This window comes from Macadamia integrifolia, chromosome 6 (genome assembly GCF_013358625.1).
Source record: "Macadamia integrifolia cultivar HAES 741 chromosome 6, SCU_Mint_v3, whole genome shotgun sequence".
In the NCBI taxonomy this organism is placed as follows: domain Eukaryota; kingdom Viridiplantae; phylum Streptophyta; class Magnoliopsida; order Proteales; family Proteaceae; genus Macadamia; species Macadamia integrifolia.
The window spans coordinates 18,341,318-18,363,218 of NC_056562.1; the positions used below are offsets into that span (position 1 = coordinate 18,341,318).

The 21,901-nt window shown below is 44.0% G+C and overlaps 1 protein-coding gene across 1 annotated transcript in view; it reads right to left on the minus strand.

The window, feature by feature from the left end:
• LOC122081901 (trafficking protein particle complex II-specific subunit 120 homolog) overlaps nt 1-16,040 on the minus strand; it is a 55,691-nt gene extending 39,651 nt beyond the window's left edge. Inside the window, exons 1-4 of the mRNA XM_042649290.1 lie at nt 15,395-16,040; nt 14,030-14,236; nt 13,698-13,880; nt 13,069-13,178 (exon numbers count right to left, since the gene is read on the minus strand). Coding sequence (XP_042505224.1) covers nt 13,069-13,178; nt 13,698-13,880; nt 14,030-14,236; nt 15,395-15,805 — 911 coding nt within the window. The 5' untranslated portion in view covers nt 15,806-16,040. The remainder of the gene's footprint in view (nt 1-13,068; nt 13,179-13,697; nt 13,881-14,029; nt 14,237-15,394) is intronic.
• Nucleotides 16,041-21,901: the final 5,861 nt, after the last annotated feature.

Here is a 21,901-nt window from a genome sequence, read left to right on the forward strand (position 1 = left end):
ACCCATAGATTCCAGACCAGTAGATGCAAGAGGCTTGGAGGACAGATCTAATAAGCTCAAGGCACCCAGCAAATGAAAGAAGCTTGCATTTCCAAAGTTGAAGCCGTTTCCTGATGAGATCCAACATGGGGGAACAATGATGAGCCGTGAGCCTTGCTGGAATTAGAGGCAACCCCAAATATCTGACTGGAAGAGACCCCAATTCAAAACCAGTTTTCTCCAGAAAGGAGGATTTTGCTGCATCTGAAATCCTTGAGAGGAAGATAAGAGATTTTCTTGGGTTAATGCGAAGACCTAACATCATTGCAAAGAGATCCAGGCAGTGCATAATATAATCAATGGATGAGACATCAGCTTTTGAAAATATCATCAAATCATTTGCAAAAGCGAGGTGGGTAAGTCTTAAAGCTTTGCACTTATGGAAGGGGACAATAAGATTTTGATCCGAGGCAACTTGCAAAGTTCTGGAGAGAACTTCCATAGCAAAGAAAAATAAATAAGGCGAGAGAGGACATTCCTGTCTAATTCCTGCTGAAGGAGAGAAGAACCCAACCACTCTACCATTGATCAAAACTGAAAATTTTGGGGAGGCAATGCAATGAAAGATCCAGTTTGAGAAGGTGGGAGGAAATCCCATCTTGTTGAGAACAGAAATAATAAAGTCCCATCTCAAGGAGTCGAAGGCCTTATGGATGTCAATCTTCATGAGAGCAGCTGGAGGATGGTCCTTCCTTTCAAACCCTCTAACAATCTCATGACAAAGCAAAATGTTGTCTCCTATACTTCTTCCCATGATGAAAGCTGATTCGTTGACGCTGACAAGGGGATCAATTTCTTAAGTCTGTTGGCAAGGATCTAAGCAATAAACTTATAAATGAGATTGCGAGAGAAATTGGCCTGAAGTCATTCATAGTGATTGCCCCCCAATGCTTAGGGATGAGGCAGAGAAAGGTATGACTGATAGATCTGGCTAGGGCTATAGAAGAAACTTCTGACTGCTTTAATCAGATCCTCCTTGATGATATCCCAGGCGAATTTGAAAAATCCCATATTAAAACCATCAAGGCCCAGGGCTTTGTTTGCTTTGTGAGAATGGATAGCTGAAGTGATCTCTTCATCTGAGGGGATAGACCAAAGCATATGGGCCATGTCGGGGGGGACAAATTTGATAAGGAGGTCATCTTGGATGGAAGGACTGGAGGAAGAGGAGGATTGAACAAATGTTAGAAGTGATTCACAGCTAACTCTTTTATCTCATCCACTATGGTGACCTAGGAGCCATCAAGGGAATCGAGCTCAAAGATGGAGTTGTAGTTGTTTTTGGCCTTCAAGGATCTATGAAAAAACGATGAGTTGGAGTCTCCAAGCTGAGTAATTCTAGACTTTTGTCTTAGAAAGCTCTCCTCTTGGGATAGAAGGTTTAGGAGCTTTGCAGATTCTAACTTTTCTTCCACAGCCAGAGAGGAGTTCATATGGTATGCCTGGAGCTGGACCTGAATGATAGAGAGCATGTTCCTGCAATAGGCAACAAGAGAGGAAATGTTCCAAAAGGTGTTAGTATTCCAAAGCTTAAGATCAGCTTTGACATTTTTTAGCTTCCCAGCCAAAGCAATGAGGGAGGTGGAGTGGGCTTGGACAGGTTTGAGCCAAGCGGACTGGACAACTGACAGGAAGTCGGGGTGGGATGTCCACATATCAAAAAATTTAAAGGGCTTAGGGCCAAATGAGGTGTAAGGCTCGATTAAGATGGAAATGGGGTTGTGGTCAAAAGAGGAAGGAGGCTCAAAGATGGCATGGGAAGTGGGAAAAGAGGTGAGCCAAGCTTCATTAACTAGCATCCTATCCAGCTTACAAGCAATTCTGGAGGAACCAATTCTTTTATTGTTCCAAGTGAACTTCAAACCAGACCAGCGAAGGTCATCAACACCAATGTCCCCAATGCAGTCATTGAAAGCATCACTATTAGAAGGATTCAAATTACCACCCCCTTGCTTTTCATGGGAAAAAGGGATCACATTAAAGTCACCACAAATGCCCCAAGGAAGGGGGCCAACCTGGGAAGCTAAATTGCAAAGATCGTTCCAGAGAAGGTCTCTGTCCAGTAGTCGGTTAGAGGCATAGATGGCAGAGAACAAGAGGTAAAAGCTATTAGAAGGGTCAGATAAGGAGAAGTGAAGAAGTTGAGATGTTGCAGAGATAAGGGAAATTGAGACTTTTGCAGGGTCCCAAAGGATGCAAATACGGCCATTGGATGGTGGGAATGATTAGTGATATGGGACCAACCAGGGGCTATGGACGAAACAATACGAGCTAGTGCACCATTTTGGGTGGATTTTTTGTGAAACTAATTCATGGAAGAGGTTAAAATGTATATAATAGACAACACAAAAAACCGCTTCTGGGACTCGAGACCTAGGTTTCGAGTTTGGCCTAAAAAAAATACCAGGTTTTGACCTGATTTTGGTCAAAACATGTGAAATCTTGGTTCGGACCAAGGTCAAAACCAGCCTCCAAACTCAAAACCATAGCTGTCAAGGCACCGCCTAGGTGGTCAAGCTATTTTTTGGATGGGCACCTTGGTTGCCTAGGTGATGCCTTGTCGGCGTCACCTAACACTTGGACAACTATGCTCGAAACCGAGATTTAGAACATTGATAGAACCATATATAGAAAATATGCATCAGCTACATTGTCAGTCTCTCAATGAAGATATAAAACAGCTCACAAATGCACAGAGTAATGCATCTGGAAACTCCTTGAGAACAATATCCAGACCCAGTCTATAATTTGAGTGAACTTTGGAATGTCTTCTTCCACATCAAAAATATGCCAGTTTTCCTTTTTCCACAACCCCCTAAAAGACTGCAAAAGGAATAGCTCACAACAATAGACGTTAATACCCTCAGACTCCAAAACTGATGGTCAGCAGTTGTATAAGGATATGTTCAACTTCATTTACCAACTCCCATTCAACTAGAGGAAGCTTGATGCGGATCCGGGTTCCAAAAATCAGACTCGGATAGCTTATGGGCCCACAATTAACAACTAAACCAGCTTTCAAAGAAGTAGTGGCATTCTTGTAAATTCAGGAACAACTCAAGCACTTGAAAGAGAGGGAATAGATAATAGGGTCAAACTGGAATAGAAAATTAGAAGAAGAGGGGTTTTCTGGAATTACAAAAAGAAGGGGAATAATATGTCACAACCATAGAAAATAGGGGTTTTAGCTGTAATAATAGGTACTAATTCTTTTAAAGCAAAAGAAGAACATGTCTTCTTCTTCTCGATGGAACTCCAAGCCAAGGCGGTAGACCAGGGGCACTTCTAACAACACATCTCGATATCCAGGGCTGGTCTCGATCTGAGATTTCAGGTAATGAATCGCAACAGCAGGACGGCTATAGATCTAGCCTCGAAAAGCCTCAATAGTTCCTGATGCAGCAAAAATTGACCGGATGATCTTCCCTGCAGTTCCTGGTGCTTTAGCCGACCTGCACAGAAGAGATGACAGGGGAGAGCCGGGCTGACCCGACAGGGGACTTTCCGATGCCTAAGTCAGATCTTTCCACAGCAGATGTTCAAGAGAGTTTTTCCAGTAAAAAAAGTGATTGATCGATCCCCTATGATGGAGGCTTACCTTGGTATTTATAGGTTGCTGATGAAGAGAGAAGGAGGGGCGTTTGTGGAGGGTCCAGTTTAGGCATAGAGTCCTTGAGGGGAGTGAAACTGTGATTCTGGAAATATTCCAGGTTCCAGAGAATATTCTGGGAATATTCTCCATTGATCTCGGAGGTGCAAGTCGTGAGAGGGGTGGACGCCTCTGATGACGTGTAGTGGATAGTCCTGCCCCCATGATCAGGGATCACGTCCCTTGAATGTAGGAGTGGATGTGTGCACGTTTCCAGGTGCATTACTTGACTGTGCCGAGCCGAGGTGACAGGTTGGTCGAGCCAAGGTGACTGGTAGCACGGCCTGATGGAGGGCCGAGGTGGCAACATAGCCTGATGAGATGCTGAGGTGGCGTCACGACCTGATGAGATACCGAGGTGGCGTCACGGCCTGATAAGATGCTGAGGTGGCAGCACGGCCTGATGGAGGGCCAATGTGGCAGCACGGCCTGATGGAGGGCCGAGGTGGCAGCACGGACTGATGGAGGGCCGAGGCGACAGCACGGCCTGATGGAGGGCCTAGGTGGCATCATGGCCTGATGAGATGCCGAGGTGGCAGCATGGCTTGATGGAGGGCCGAGGTGGCAACACGGCCTGATGGAGGGCCTAGGTGGCATCACGACCTGATGAGATGCTGAGGTGGCAGCATGGCCTGATGGAGGGCCGAGGTGGCAACACGGCCTGATGGAGGGCCGATGTGGCAACACGGCCTGATGGAGGGCCGATGTGGCAACACGGCCTGATGGAGGGCCGATGTGGTAGCACGGGTTGATGGAGGGCCAAGGTGGCAGCAAGGCTTATTGGAGGGCCGAGGTGGCAGCATGGATTGATGAAGGGCCGAGGCGGCAGCACGGACTGATGGAGGGCTGAGGCGGCAGCACGGACTGATGGAGGGCCGATGTGGCAACACGGCCTGATGGAGGGCCTAAGTGGCAGCACGGCCTAATGGAGGGCCGAGGTAGTGGGTAAGTCCTGTTCAGGTTTGCATACACGTTTCAGCCGTGCTGAGGAAGGGGACATATTTTGCCTCATCACCAGCCCCCCGCTCTAGCAGTTTGAATCGATCTGCTAAAGCATTTAATTCAATGCGAAACGCATTGCTTCACTTTCTCAGCCGAGGCTGCTCAATGGTTCGAGGACGTGATTGTCGCTTGTTCAAATGCGAAGGAGGCAAAGCGCCTTCATGAGGAGCCGCACAAGATCACAAGCCAACTGGAGGTTGAGAAAAAAATGGCCTGATCTGAGGAGGTCCGTGCCAATGATGTCGGGTTGATAACTGGAGAGCTGGAACAGGAGGTTGCTAAGCAGCTCAATGCCAACAGCAATTTGATGAAGGAGAATGATGCTCTCTAAGATGAGTTGTCCGAGACTCAGGGCGCTCGCAGCTAGGGTTAGCGAGCTGGAAAGGCAACACCGGGCCGAGCTAGAGGTCAAAGAGGTGGTTGAACCCCTAGGCTTGTCAAAAGTTGGTTGACATTAACATTACTTCGTTTCAGGTCGGCTCGAACGATGCCATCCGGTTCATCCCGAGTAAGATGCTAGGCTATGATCTGACGGACTATGAGTAGCGCGTTCCCGTCCCTGCTACTTTGGTGCAGCTCTACGGCTCGATCGATGTTGGTGAAGAGGTGATCCGACTCGAAGGATAGCCAAGTGAAGAGCTAGGCCCATAGATTAGCCCCCCGAGATTAGCCTTGTATATATATATATATATATATTTTTTTTTTTTTATATAGATGTCTCCTTCGGGAGTGATGTACTTTGAGGGCTATTTTCCTTTTTTTTGTTGAATGGAAAATTTGTTTTGATGTCATCTCTCAGCATTCTTGTGCTTCTTTCTTTATTTTCTTATACATTAAGCTGGCTCGAAATGAGTAACTTTTGGAAGAATAAGGACCAGTACAGTTGTCTGAGTGTGGCTCCGTTCCCTATCTGAGCTCGGAATTGATCTTCCATATCTAGCTTATGAGCTCTTGAGGTGCCAAGCCTGGGACTAGCCATAGGGGTGCCGAGCTGGGGCTCAATCTTTTGATGTCCCTTGCGTTAAGGTCTTTTGTGGTGCCGAGTAGCGGTTGGGGCTTGCATGCTTTATTGCGTAAGGTCTTGAAGTGCCGAGCCATGCTCAGGCTTACATGCCTTAATGCGTAAGGTCTTGAAGTGCCAAGCCGGGGCTTGGGCTTACATAAATTAATGCGTAAGGTCATGAAGTGTTGAGCCGTGCTCTGGATTGCGTGCCTTAATGCATAAGGGCTTGAGGTGCCGAGCCATGCTCGGGCTTGCGTGCCTTAGTGCGTAAGGGCTTGAGGTATCGAGCCTTGCTCGGTCTACATGCCTTAGTGCATGCCGAGTTGGGCTCGGGCTTGCATGCCTTAGTGCATAAGGGCTTGAGATGCCAAGCTAGGCTTGGGCTTGCATGCCTTAGTGCGTAAGGGCTTGAGGTGCCGAGCCGGGGCTCGGGCTTGCATGCCTTAGTGCGTAAGGGCTTAAGGTGCCGAGCTGGGGCTCAGGCTTGGGCTTGCATGCCTTAGTGCGTAAGGGCTTGAGGTGCCGAGCCGGGGCTCGGGCTTGCATGCCTTAGTGCGTAAGGGCTTGAGGTGCCGAGCCAGGGCTCGGGCTTGCATGACTTAGTGCGTAAGGGCTTAAGGTGCCGAGCCGGGGGCTTGGGCTTGAATGCCTTAATGTGTAAGGGCTTGATGTGCTGAGCCAGGGCTCAGGCTTGTATGCCTTAATGCGTAAGGGCTTGAGGTGTTGAGTCGTGCTCTGGCTTGCGTGCCTTAATGCGTAAGGGCTTGAGGTGCCGAACCGGGGCTCAGGCTTGAATGTCTTAATGCATAAGGGCTTGATGTGCCGAGCCGGGGCTCGGGCTTGAATGCCTTAATGCGTTAGGGCTTGATGTGCCGAGCCGGGGCTCGAGCTTGTGTGCCTTATTGCGTAAGGGCTTGAGGTGTTGAGCCGTGCTCTGGCTTGCGTGCCTTAATGCGTAAGGGCTTGAGGTGCTGAGCCGGGGCTCGGGCTTGAATGCCTTAATGCATAAGGGCTTGATGTGCCGAACTAGGGCTCAGGCTTGCATGCCTTAGTGCATAAGGGCTTAAGGTGCCGAGCCGGGGCTCGGGCTTGCATGCCTTAGTGCGTAAGGACTTACGGTGCCAAGCCAGGGCTCGGGCTTAAATGCCTTAATGCCTAAGGGCTTGATGTGCCAAGCCTGGGCTCGGACTTGCATGCCTTAATAAGGATTTGTGGTGCCGAGCTGGGGCTCGAGCTTGCATGCCTTAATGAGTAAGGGCTTGAGGTGCTAAGCCGGGGGCTCGGGCTTGCATACCTTACTGCATAAGGGTTTAAGTTGCCAAACTAGGGTCTGGTCTTGATAGTGCCGAGCTTGAGCACGGTCTTAGATGCTGCCGAGCTTGTACCTCGGTCTTAGATGATGCCAAGTTGTAACTCGGTCTTAGATGTTGCCGAGCTGTAGCCTATCTTTATGCCTTAATTGTTAAGGTCTTTGTTTCCTTAGAAGAGCCAGATATTTGGGAGAAGCTTCATAGTATATTGATGTGTGGCATGCACTTGGGACAAATACATTGCTTCGAAATAGAATCTAATCCGCTCCGTGAATAAAATTGAATAACTGAGATATGGAAGCTAAGGTGCTGACAATATAAAATCTATAAGACTAACACCCAATCGATGGGATTTCAATGCAATCTACTTATAAAACTGTCTACTGGCTCAGTGATTGGGACAGTAAGCAGTTGTTCTACTGGCTCGGCTCGGGTCAGGAGGCTTTCATCTCGGCAATCAACAATTTCTACCGTACATGCTAGGCCCGAGCATGGTTTCTTGACAAATTTTATAAAGTTTGCATAGCATTCCCGGGATTCCTTCTGGCTGGACTTGCATTCACCAACTCCATTGCTGGCGGGGAATTTGACTTTCATGTGCTTAGTGGACACAATCGCCCCAAGGCCATTGAGACCAGGTCGGCCAAGGATTGCGTCGTAGGGTGAGGCAATCTTGGCAACCATAAAAGAAACCATAGTAGTGGCTGTCTGAGCTCCCTGTCCGATGGTTACGGGCAAGTCTACAACTCCTTCCAGCTCTACTGGTGTGCCTGAAAATCCGTACAAGGGTCCTGGAGCTGGCTTTAGGGTCCCAGTGCCAAGCCCTAGTTTTGTGAAGGCTTCGTAGGACATGATGTCAACAGAGGCTCCTGCGTCCATTAGGACCCTGTGGAATGGGTGGTTTGCCACCACTAATTGAACTACGACAGTGTCGTTGTGAGGCCAGTTCAACTCTTCCAGATCTCTGTCAGAGAACGTAATGAATGGATCCGTTCTGAGGGCTTTGACAGGTTGTTCTGTGATGCATACGAACCGCACGTGGGCATTGGCTTTTCTGATTGATTCCGCCATGGGTCCGCCCATGATTTTTAGAATAGCTGGACCCATGGGCTGATTATCTCAAGCGTCAGCTCGGTCTGTGGCTGGTTCCTTAAACGGCTCGACCCTATCTCGGCTCGACCTGGCATTATCTCTCCTCGGCTCGGGCCAGTTCCCACCATATTTCTGCTTCAAATACTTGTTGAGGTATCCAGCCTTGATGAGCTCATCAATTTCCCTTTTCAGAGACTTGCAGTCTTTAGTGTCATGTCCATGGTCTCAGTGGTATCGACAATACCGGTTGAGATTCCTCTCCTCTGGTTTAGCTGTCATTGGCCTGGGCTAGCAAAAATACTTCTGATCTTGGATCTCTAAGAGCAGGTTTGTTCGGGAACGATCAAGTTTATATCGCTTGGGTTCATCAGTGTCAAGCGGCCGATCTATTCTATTCTTCTTCGGCTCACGAGAATCGTCCCTAGGCCTCAGAGTCCTTTTCTCCTCCTTCTCCGACTGATCACCTATCCCTCTGGCGGCCAAGATTTCCTCCATGTTGGCATATTGATTGCATCGTCTTAACAGCTTGGGCATTGTTTCTGGCAAGTCAAGGGCCAGAGACTGGACTAGATCAGGGTGCATTACCCCGTTGCACGTGTTATACGCCACTCCTTCCTCTAGGTTTTTTACCTCCAGTGTCACCTTGGTGAATCGGGCAAGGAACTCTCTTATAGTCTCTCGCTCCCTGCCTCATGTTCATCACGTTTTGTGTAGTTTGCTTCTGCTTCATACTTGCTTGGAAACGTGTGAGGAACGCTCTTGTCAGCTCTTCATAGCTGCGGATAGACCGTGGCCGCAAGTTCGACATCCATACTAGTGCAGCTCCTTTTAATGAGGCTACGAAGGCCAGGCAGAGAATGGCATCTGACCTACCATGAACTGTCATGGCCGAGCTATAGTACAACAGATGATCATAGGGATCTGTGGTGCCGTCATATCCATTGAAGACGGGTATCACGAAATTTGGAGGCAGCTAGGCGTCTATCAGTTCGTCGGATAGTGCATTATGGGCCGGAGTTACAGTTATGTCGGCCGGGTGCCTTTGCCTCTGCATTCCTTCTACTTGCTCAGCGAAGCACTGGATACGACTCTCTAGGTCGCCCCTTCTCACCTCGGCCTGGTGATCCGGGGATCGTTGTGCCCTTTCACCTCTTCTGGGGCTTCTTCCTCGGCCTTGGTGACCACCAGGCCGATCCTGGCCTTGCCGTGGTGCGCCACTGGTCGGCCTAATGTGCGAGGTCTGACCCCCATGGGGTTGATTTTGCCGTTCTTCTCCGTGCAGATGCACGCCTCTAGTGAGTCTTTGAGGTGACAGCTGGTGTCTTCCTACCCGGGGTAGGGATCTATGGGCATCATGTGTCTCTGGACTCCAGTGACACGCGGAACGACAAGCTCTTCCGTTCTAGGCAGGAACAGAACCTTGCCTGCGCCCCTCGGTAGGAGAGAGGGGTGGTACCGAGTGAACAGTGTGTGACGTTCTGGCCGACCCCCTCCTTGCTGTTGATTGAGGGGTGACACTGTTGTCAGGAGATTCATCGTTGAGTTGTCTGCCCGGAACAGGCCTAAGCAGCTGAGCTGAACTAGTCTGTGACACTGGAAGTACCAAGCCGAACTGACGTATGAAGTCCCGCACCAGTGCGTTTGTCACTAACACCTGTAGCTGCAGGCTCTGCATCTGCTCTTCCATGTTTGGGTGAGTTACCCGGGATGATGGGACATGGTGAGATAGCTGAGGGTTCTGCTCGCGCTGATCCCCCTCTCCCTGGGCAACTTGCACATCAAGCCTGGTTTGCTGGGGTCCTTGTGGAAGGGTCTCTGCTGGGACATTCTCCTGCTCTGCCATTGGTGGAGAATGGGGACGTCCAAGTGGTAACTCGCGAGTGGATCTTACTCATGTTGTCGTAGAAGAAATGACATTCTCACTCCTTAATTGCATTGGTCCAACGTGACTTTTTTTAACTGTTCCCACGGACGGCGTCAATCTGATGAGGCAAAAATTAACCAGATGATCTTCCCTGCAGTTCTTAGTGCTTTGGCCGACCTGCACAGAAGAGATGACAGGGGAGAGCCGGGCTGACCCGACGAGGGACTCTCCGATACCTAAGTCAAATCTTTCCACAGCAGATGCTCAAGAGAGTTTTTCCAGTAAAAGAAGTGATTGATCGATCCCCTATGATGGAGGCTTACCTTGGTATTTATAGGCTGTTGATGGAGAGAGAAGGGGCGTTTGTGGAGAGTCCAGTTTAGGCGTAAAGTCCTTGAGGGGAGTGGCACTGTGATTCTGGGAATATTCCGGGTTCTAGAGAATATTCTGGGACTATTCTCCATTAATCTCGGAGGTGCAAGTCGTGAAAGAGGTGGACGCCTCTGATGACGTGTAGTGGATAGAGTCCTACCCCCATAATCAGGGATCACGTCCATTGAATGTAGGAGTGGATGTGTGCACGTTTCCAGGTGCATTACTTGACTGTGCCGAGCCGAGGTGACAGGTTGGTCGAGCCAAGGTGACTGGTAGCACGGCCTGATGGAGGGCCGAGGTGGCAGCACGGCCTGATGAGATGCCGAGGTGGCATCGCGGCCTGATGAGATGCCGAGGTGGCAGCACTGGCCTGATGAGATGCCGAGGTGACAGCATGGCCTGATGGAGGGCCGAGGTGGCAGCACGGCCTGATGGAGGGCCGAGGTGGCAGCACGGCCTGTTGGAGGGCCGAGGTGGCAGCACGGCCTGATGGAGGGCCGAGGCGATAGCACGGCCTGATGGAGGGCCGAGGCGGCAGCACGGCCTGATGGAGGGCCGAGGCGGCAGCACGGCCTGATGGAGGGCCGAGGCGGCAGCACGGCCTGATAAAGAGCTGAGGCGGAAGCACGGCTTGATGGAGGGCCAAGGTGACAACACAGCCTGATGGAGGGCCAAGGTAGTGGGTCAGTCCTGTTCAGGTTTGCATACACGCTTCAGCCGTGCTGAGGAAGGGGACATATTTTGCCTCATCAGTTCCCAAATCAGATCATTGTGAAACCTGCAACTGAATCTGGCAGCAGGTTTGGGTTCAGCTTTGTTGCAGGTCTTGTTCCCCACCACTTAAAAGACCTTTGAGGCTGAAACTCCAGGGTTCAGGTCGCCTAGGAGAGAGGTTCTCACGCCCTAAATCTCAGGCTCATCTGAGGGGTATCTAGGGAGATCGATCCTCTAAGCTAGGGCTGCAACTGTCGCCCAGAACAGGGTAAGGGAAAAAACCAGAATATATTAAAGAGGAAGAAGAAGAAATAAAGGGGAAGTAGAAGAATGGAAGAGAAGAGATTAGAAAATTTCAGAGAGAGGCAGGGAGGGGGGAAGCAGTCACGGCAGCCATGGTTTCACCCAAAATATTCTTCAATTTCATTCAATTCAAAAAACACAGTTGGGTACAATAACTCTATTTAAAGACTGAAAATAAACCTACTCTCCTATTTGAAACTGAAACAAATAGTTCATCTAATCTAAAATAGAAATAAAATCTCACTCAAATAAGAATACTACCAAACTAACTTCTAACTCTAAAAAGGAAAGCAAAGACGGAATCAAATCAAAAGATATTTTAAACCCAACGCCCAACTACATCAAAGCTACAAAGAAAAGTTACAACTCCTTTCTAGCCAACAATTTGCAATCAACAGGTAGTTGCAGCCAATTCTTCCTTCATCTTATTTACTGTGGGTATGGATCTGGTTTCTGTTTTCGCTGGAGAAGAGGGCAGCGAATAGGTAGGTTCAGCGCAGGTATGGCCAGGTGATGGGTGATGATAGGTTTGGCATAGGAGAAGAGAGGTGGTGGGAAAGGGGTTGTCGCAGGTATGGGAGGGTGAGCGGTTTTAGGAAGAGAAAACCTGCTCTAATACCTGTAGATTTGTGGAATTTGGACTTATCCCTTAGTGGGCAAGTCCCTTCTTTATTTATAGCAAGATGGAAGTCTTAGTCCTTATATGAGTAGGAGTCCTAATTCTTACATGAGTCTAAGTAAACCAAGTCATAATCCTAGTTATAATAACGTACTATTCAACATCTCAAAAGTATTTTCTTGATGAAGTATCACATTGTATCAAGAAATAGACCTCAAAACCTCTAATTTAATGAGAAATGAGCTAAGTCAAATAATGCAATCAAAAAAAAGAGTAACCCAGTGCATTAGGCTCCTGCTATTGTAGGGTCTGGGAGGGGCAAATGTACGTAGCCTTACCCCCTGCTTCGCAAGAGATGTTGTTTCCAAGTTTTGAACCAGTGACCAACATGTTATAAATGTACAACATAACCGTTGCGCCACAAGCTCACCCACTTAGGTAATGCAATAAAATTACACTTGAAACATTCAAATGGTTGAATTCCCTAGTTTGTACCCATTCATGTGATAAAGCTTGAATAAGCAACTTGAGAAAGCCTTACCAAAACTGCTTGGCATCAGCTACAAAATGCTGTTCCACCATTCCATATCTTTCAATAAATGATAAACTCTCATGTCATTTTCTCACAAGCCAAGTCCTTTTTTGTCTTCCATAGTTCTTTTGAGCCTTCCACTAGAACCATATTACTTCTCATTGCTATTGTTATAAACTATAACTTCCGATCATCTGGCCACCTGTTGGAGCTACTCTACGTGTATGGAATCATTCTAATTCAATGATTCCCACCCACTCAAAACCAAAGTTTATAAAATTGCCTTTTTCAAGTGAAAAGGATATTTATAAATGATGAAAGTACAGCCATTAATGGTTGTGAGAACAAATGAAAAGTTCTTAGTTTTGATTACTTAAAATTAATGAGCAGTCAGACTGTATTTTCTTTGTTCTTTTTATTGAAACAAGAGGAAAGGCAAGATGAACATGAAAAACATAGCATCTAAGAAAGACCAAAATCATACCAGACACCTAGGTTATATTATTTTTAGAAAGATGCAGTTACACCATCAAGAATATCCATCAGCAAATGGAAGCCTCAATCACCTTTGAGCATTGTCTTGCATGAAAGGCTTTCTGTAATGAAGGATCACACTATTATAACGATACCTCACCTCCTCCTCTACAACTGGGTCCTTTTGGCCCATCCGGTCTATCTGATCACAAAACAAACAAAATAACAAGCTTAACACAACTAAAATCTAATATGATCTGGCTCACAACTCATAAATCTTGAAACAGATTGATATCCGGAGAAAAAAAAATCAACCTTTAACACAAGAAATTCAAGGAATTCATAACACAATCACAGAGGGCCATTTCTGAGTAGTGTGTAGAAAATTACAAATTGGGACACAAAACAGAACATAGCCTGCAGGAGGCAGGACCAACCATTGACATAGGTCCTAATAAGGATATATAATCAAACGTACTAGTGTATCTTAGAAATATAACCTGTACAGGCTGTTTCCTAAAGCATTAAATGCTTCCAACAGATAAGACAGCTAGAATAATCCAATATGTACAAGTAGGGCATAGCATAGGTGATAGCTTGATCAATTTATTAATGGTCATCGCCATGCCCTTACATATGCACTACCAGAGTAGCATCCTAGAGTCTGTCTGACAGACTTAGACCAGCCTTCTAATATTTCTAGCCCAGAGAATGTTCCTACCAGTAAGGCGCATACACTGCCTTCCATTGCCCCAGCATACCAGAAAAAGTCCCCTGTCAACCTGGCAAGTTCTAATGCTGTAGAGTAATGAGCATTGGCATCAACAGGTGAGCCTGCCAACAAGCAATAATCCCCTATAGTCTTCTGTGCCCGCCCGAGTCTACGCTTTTTGGCCTTTATCACCTGCAGTTTAGCAATATGAGAATTCCTTTTTTAGTGTGGAGCAAATGCTGAGGATGATTTTTATTTTTCAAGATAAATGAAATAAATGGGAAAGGAAACCCAAAAAGAAAAATGCAATTAACAATCCTTAGGACACCTAAAACATAAACCTCCTCAGAGCTGAGACTGGCTTGAGAATCTAACGGTGTCTTCAGAATAGTTCCAGCAGATTCTGCACGAAGAACCCATTTTTCAAACTCCATCAATAACGAAGCAGCAATGTCTTGCATCATTGTCTGCAAGTGGAATTCCTGAGTTTGCCTATCAGCGGGAGGAAACAATACTATATTGTTCCCCTTTTTACCACCATCCTCTAGCTGTAACAGAAAAAACATAGGAACCAGTTAAACAGGCAAGAGATAGAAGCAAAGAATTCGAAGGATAAAAAGTGGCAATTGGGGGAAGGGGGGAGGTTTAAGAAAGGTCTTGTGACATTGACTCACAATATGGATCACAGATTAACATTAGTGTTGCCCAACAACGAAAACTAGACAACTACAGAGATTTGTGAGTTAACAGCAGGACTGTGGACAAAAACACTGCAACTGATCTGTACGTCAAAATGAAACCATTTAAGGGTGGAGATACACGTCCTATGAATACACTTCAAAAAATTGAGAGAGAGAGAGAGAGAGATTCGCCATGTCAGGTGCATCAGAGTCATTCATCAAATTGTCAAGCTTGATTTGTAGATTGTCTAAAAAGAGATGTATATCAAATTATCAAACATATCCAAATGCCTGTTTCCTGTTGCATAATTACATTACCAAATGCAGTTTCATAATGTCTCCTATGAGAACAGGTGCAGAGATTTTATGTAAGCCACCAGCCCCCCAGTTACGGCATCACCAAATATCATGGCATCCAAGTTGCATAGCATTCCAGGAAATCCATAAATACATTTCTTTAAGAACCTTGCCACCGGATTTTGATTTTACAACTAAGATAACAACATGACTCCACCCTTGAAATTAATAATGGTTAGTTGTTAAGGCGAGCAACACATGCAAGGTGCCAAAACCTTCTATTGCCAAAGGTACTAGGTGAGCCAATAGCCTACTATAAAAAATTATTTTATTTGATTGTTGACAAGGAGTAACATTGCAGGATCCCAAGTTTTAAATTGGGTTCAGTTTCTTCACTTGGAGACTACAAAAAATTAAGAAACCACTTCACTGCTCTATGTAATATCTAGAACTTATAAACACGAACCAAACAAAATCCTGCATCCCTGCTATACATTAACCAGTATCATTTCCTTTAGATGCCCATAGAAATTGCAATTTTTTCCAAGATCACAGAGCACAAATACCACTAGAAAGAAAGTGTTCTAATATTTGGTCCAAGTTCGAGCAATACAGCCAAACTAAAATTCGGCCCATTTAAGCTTTTTCGCATTTCATTGATCATGATCATTCAACTCATAGCTATAATTAACAAATAAGGTCAATAAAACTCAAAACAGGGAAATGCACCTGAGAATCGCCAGGGCTAAATGCAAAGCACCTCTCAACAAGGGCAGAAGAGTATCTCTTACATGCTGTTGCAAATTGCTCAGCAACAACATCGAGATCCGGCGAAGAAGGGCAATGGCAGATCCCGATTACGGCGAGGATCTTACGGTCAGATTGGAAATCCTCCCACGGACTAGGAGGTGATCCACCGACCATGAACTTGAATCTAAGGCTACCAGTCTCCCATGGCTGGTTAGCGAAGGGGCTCTTCTGATGCTCCGTGTAGAAGGAACTGATGGCGGAGAGCCCGACTTTGTTGTGACGGACCAAAATCGATACATAATCCCTCAACTGCACTTGTGGGATTGAACCAATGGGTAGAACAGCAATTCTGATCATGCAACCGCTCTCGATGCTAACGTCTGGTTCCATCGCCGCTGCAAATTGAACGAGAAGATCGTCGAGCGAATTTGAGAGGTGGGTTTTGGGTGTTCTTCTCAGATGGGGTTCATTTGAAAATGGGTTGCAGTTCTGGAGGCAGATGCAGAAAAGAGTCGCAGGGAACCAAAAAATGCTGATGAAGTTTGTTTTCCATTTCAACTGTGAATGTCTGGAAACTTTACCGACTGGAACCACAAGGCCGACGCCGAAAGTATGATCCCCGTGAGCCCGATCCATCCGTTCTGGGCTGGACCTTTTAGCCCATGAGCTAAGCCAGGGTTGCGATTTCTCCACAAAAAGGTATTAGAAATGGGAAAAGATTACGTAAGCTAGCACCCTACGTGTCCATCTCTCTCTTTCCCCTTTGAAATGACCCCCTTGCCCCTCTTGTATGATATCCTATCCACACACCTACATAGGGGTGTCAATCGGTCGGTTCGGCTTGGTTTTGGTTCGGGTTGAGTCGGTTTCAGTGTGGGAAAGCTGAAACCGAAACCGAACCAATAAGGAAATTCCAGTTTCGGTTTGGTTTCGGTTTCGGTTTCGGTGTGGTTTGGTTTCGGTTTGTCTTCGATTTCTTAAATCGATTTGTAACCGGGTTGGTTATGGTTTTTGGTCCAGTTTGGATTCGACTTTCCACACAAATGTATAAAAAACTATGCAAATTTTGATTTTTTTAATGAATTTTGGAGTGTTTCGGTTTCTTACCGGTTTGGTCTCAGTTTCGGTCTGGGTTTTGAGTCGGTTTCGGTTTGGTTTCTGGTTCATCCGATTTCCGGTGCGATTCGGTTTGGTTTTGGGGTTGTAATACTCCAAACCGAACCGAACCAATAAGGCTTCGGTTCGATTAGTGTTGTTATCGGTTTGGTTCGGCCAGTTTTACCAGTTCGATTTAAGAATTGACACCCCTACACCTACATTGGTGGCAGCTGCTACCATAAGTTAGTACCCTTTGTGTCTATCTCTCTCATCCCACTTTGAAATGACCACCTTGCCCCTCTTGTATGTACCTTATCTCACATCATTCCACCAATCGTTAGCTTACAGTAAACTAAGCGGCTTACCCGACCCTTGCCCAATAGAAATATTTACAAGATGGTGATGAGAGACACCTGAAAGATCAGCAAAAAAGAAAAAAAAAATTCAGGGAGGAGCCTGATCATACCAAAGCACTAAAAGACAATTATAAGCCCTGAGCGCACCAAACCCTTGCCCAATAGAAATATTTACAAGACAGGGATGCAACTGAGTTAACTTGCCTATATTCATGCTTAAAGGAAATAGATAAAAGCAAGATTCTAGGACGAGACAGTCTTAAATGATAGGTTAAAGACGACATGGAATTAAAGTAGCTTGGCCCTTAAGAGAGTTAATAACAAGAAGATAGTCTCCTTCAATCTCAATGTGTGTCAACCCTATTAAAAAAGCAATGACAAGAGCGTGACGAATTGCTAGAATTGCTAGGTCTTTAGCCATATAGGAAAAGTATTATCCCACATACTCAACAAAACTTGCAATGAAACGACCTGAATGATCAAGAAAGACTCCACCAATACTTGCAAGACCGGAGACCTAGGGCCCGTTTGATAACGTTTCAAGAAACGCGTTTCTGTCGTTTCTGTTTCCAGAAATAGCAGAAACGGAGCAAAAAGCGTTTGATAAAACTGTTTCGTTTCACTTATTTTTAAAAATAGAAATAGAAATTTTTACTTATTTATGGTTCAAGAAACGACCCAGGCGAAACAAGTACTTGTTTCGCCGTTTCTAGAAATGACTTGTGGCAATTCTTTCACTGGTTACCGTCGAATTCTAAAAACATGACTTATCAAACACCTTCAATTCCCTTTCTATTTCTAGAAACGGAAATTTATGTTTCTGCCGTTTCTTGAAACAGAAACGGCAAAAACGTTATCAAACGGGCCCCCAATTGTTGAAGCATCCACATGAATCTTAATATAATCCAAAGGACGGCACCACTCAATATTGATTCTTGAAGTAGCAGGACAAAAAGTAGAGTAACGCCCAAAGTATTCATGAGCAAAATCTTTAGCCGCATTAACAACCCATTGAAAAAATCTAAATGAATTACGAAAAGAGGCTTCATTGAATGCCACCCAAATCTATCAAACAGTATTACAAAAAATAATGTGAGTCGCCACTGATGGACTATGGTTAATGAGTCTCGATTAGTGAGGATTTAAAAAAACTAATCTAAAATCGATAGAGATGAAGTTGATAAGTCGATCCGAAATCAAGAGAATTGCAAATTGATAATGAGAATTGGCGAAACTTGAAAAGAGGATCTGTAGAAATCTAAGTGTTGGAATAAGGACATAATGAATTTAATTGGAAACCCCAATTAGCCAAAAGACCTGGTGAGGAGCTCTATCGAAAAACAGTTTCTAAATAAAATGTTTAACTTTTGGAGCAACCTTAAGTGTCACATTTTTTCCAAATAGGATTGATGTGAGAAGAGTTGTTCGAAAGCCACTAGAAATAAATAAGATCACTCTTCCAAGTTTTAGCGGATGGATCAATTAAATCTGCCACACACATTGGAGCTTCACGGAGAGTGGAAAAGGAGCTGTCGATGGACAAAATCAAGGAATCCACGGATCGGTCCATGGATTGATAGAACAGCTATGAGCAATGCGAATAAACAATCCTTGAAGAAGAAGGTCTCTCAGTCATTCCCAAGATGAATAAGGACAAGTTGTGGGAAGAAAATTGGAGTTGTGGAAATATTTATTTTGTATATCTTACCCCAAAGCAAGGAATTAGGAAAGAGTAATTCCCAAGCTTTCTTTGCGGGTAAAGCCTTGTTCATGTGAGAGAATCTTTATATTTAATCCACCGGATTTTTTAGGTTGACATATGGTCGACCAGCTCTCAGTTGGGTCTATTTTTTATCGCCAAAACTCTATAAAAAATTTCTAAAACATCTTTCTAATTGGGATAGAACAAAACTAGGAAGTTGAAAACACATGTAATATTGAGGCATAGAATTGAAGCAAGAGTGGCTTGCAGAAGAGTGTGGAGTCCAGTGCTACTAAGGCCCTCTTTGGTATCATTTTTATTTTTTATTTTTACCTATTTAACAAAAAGTATTAATGAAAACCATTTTTTATCAAAACACAAAAATGGTTTGGTAGCTACTTAACAAAAATGGTTTTTTTGTGAGACATAGTTTGGCATTGCTATATGCAAAATGATTTTTTGAAGAAATGGGTGAAGAGATGTTCCATTCTCCCATCTTCCTCCACTTTGGACTGAATAAGAGGGGGCAAGGGGCTTGGATTTCTAATTATAAAGCAAATGACTACTTTACCCCTCCATATTGGGACTTTAAGCACGTGCTCATTAAAGTCCAGTACAAAAATAACTAAAAATCAATTTTTACCAAAACACATAAATGACTTTTGATATCTTTTTGGATTTTGTGTTTTATCAATTTTTTTTAAATAAAAACAATTTTCATAAATGATACCAAACGCAACGAAAATTGTTTTTGTGAACAAAATCAAAAAGAAAAATGAAACCAAAGAGGGCCTAAGAAGCTTGGCTTTCTATCCTTGTATCTTTTGATTAACTAGAGAATGCAGAGAGGTACAATGGCCTATGAATAACCAACCTCTAATAAACAAATACCTAAATAGAAATCAAGATGAGCAGTAGGGATAACATGAATTATGTTGGAGAGAATTCTTCTTGAAGAGCTAAACACATTGGAGCTGAATTGAACTTTGGTTTTTTGTATATTCAAAGGCTGACTAGAAAAGTTATAATATTGATCCAAATATGACCAAAAGTTGTAGCTTCTTGTGAATTAGTTGAATTGAAGAGAATGAGGCCAAGAACGCTTTACACTCTTAATCCACTTCTCAGATTGAACAATGGCAAGATGAGATGAGAGAATTTCGCCACAAAGGACAAACAATACAAAGAATGGGGATCACCTTATCAAAGACCGCGGCCTAGTGAAAAATAAGGAAGTGGAGATCCATTTAACAAGATAGAGTAACGTACAGAAGAAATGCAATACATCACCCAATCCACCCGTCTAGAGTTGAAATCAAAAGCCAAAATTTTAGACATAAGAAATAGCTATTCAACTCTATTGTATGCCTTACTTATATCAATTTTAACAACCGTAATTCCAAAACGCCCTCTCTCTTCCTTGTAAAGTTAATGAAAGATCACCAACGTTGAGAGAATTGATCCTATTGCAAGCATGCCTCTGAGCAACAGTAAAGTGAAAAAAACTTAGGCACCGTTTGACAACATTCCGTTTCTGTCGTTTCTGTGTTTTATTGTTCCCAAAAATGGAGAAACAACCTAAAAAGCGTTTGATAAAGTTGTTCTGTTTCACCCATTTCTAGAAACATAATCAAAATTTATCCCTATTTACAATTCTAGAAATTACTTTGATGAAACAAGTTGGACTTGTTTCGTCGTTTCTAGAAACGAATTTGAAAGAGAAAAAAGATTATTGCGCCCAATAAATCTCTCAACTATTTAAACCTAAAAGAGGCAATTGAACCATCTCTCCCTTTTGGGCATCTGATGATACTATTGGGTTTTTTAGTGGCATTATGTATAAAAAAAACGTTTTGAGAAACAAGTTTATCAAATACCAAAAAATCCATTTTTTTTTTCAGAAACATGAAAAGCCTTTTCTGTTGTTTCTAGACACGGAAACAATAGAAACATTATCAAACGATGCCTTAGAATTGATGTATCTGTGCTTGATCTAATTGAATCAAGATTTCTGTTTCCAAAGAATGATGTGTTGATTAGAGAGTTTCTTGATGGACACATCTAAATAATTCTCTTTTGAGTGTCATTAAAAGTCTGGGGCTGATAAAGGGATGAGTTATTGGATTTGTAATTGAAAGCAAATATCTTGTAAAGCTAAGGAAACATTATCCACAACTTGCTAATTCCAACTTTTAAGAGCCTACCGTAACTTACTAAGATTGTGACAAAGATCCATAGATGGTTAAGATGAAGTATAGTTTTGTAAGTGATGCCTCACTAAATTTTTAAAGTCCAGTTCTTCCAACCATAAAGCTTTAAAACCAAAAAGATGCGCAGTGAAGAATGGTCAGTGTTAGTATAGTGGATAAGATCATAATGGTTAGAAGTAACCACTGAGTGAAACCAATAGAACAACAACTGCCTAGCGTAGTTGGTGAGCTATGGTGTGCAAAAACCCATGTTCACGTCTTTATTTTACGTGATTTGGTTAACTGAAAGATTGAATGAGTAGTTTACTAAACTAAAATCCATTTTTGGTAAATTTCCATTGGTTACAGAAATTTTGTATCTCAAGTAAAATGTTAAACAATGCCCATGCCGAAGTGTACACATTTTTTTTTTATTTTTTTTTTGGTAAACCTAAGTATGCATCTTTAGAGGCATATACTCCTCCACAATTGACGGGGTGAAAAAACATGTGAAGTAGACTTAATAATCTAGGGGTCTAGCCTATGCCCCCTTATTATATATATATATATATATATATGCCAAAGTCCCCATGGCAGTAAAATCTAATGGTTTGATTTTCCTTGTAAACACAAAGGCAAGAGGGGTTGGATGGCCCTCTAAACTTGATTTGTCTAAAGCCTATGACATGTTTGAATAGGGTTTCGCCCGTGCTATTTTTGAGTTCCTTATACCTAGCCAACAATGGTGGGATATGGTTATAGCTATTTAGTATCAACTTGTACATAATCTATCGAGCTACAAGGGAGTAGTTTGTAATTTTCGTAGCCTTCTAGAGGAATCCATCAAGGATGTTCTTTTAGTCATTGTTTATTTTAGCTATGGAAGGCATGCATAAGCTTCTACATGCTCATCATGAGTTAAATTTGTTCTAAGGGAGTAAGATGTGCCAAAGTACTCACGAAATTACTCAATTTTTTATTGATGACACTCTAGTCTTTTGTTGTGTTTTTGAACATGATACTTTATCCTTACAAGTTATTCTTAATCTTTTTCAATATTTATTGGTATATCATTTTATGGGAAAAATAATCATAACGGTTTGACATAGGAAACACCCAGACACACCCGGGTGTTAAAAAA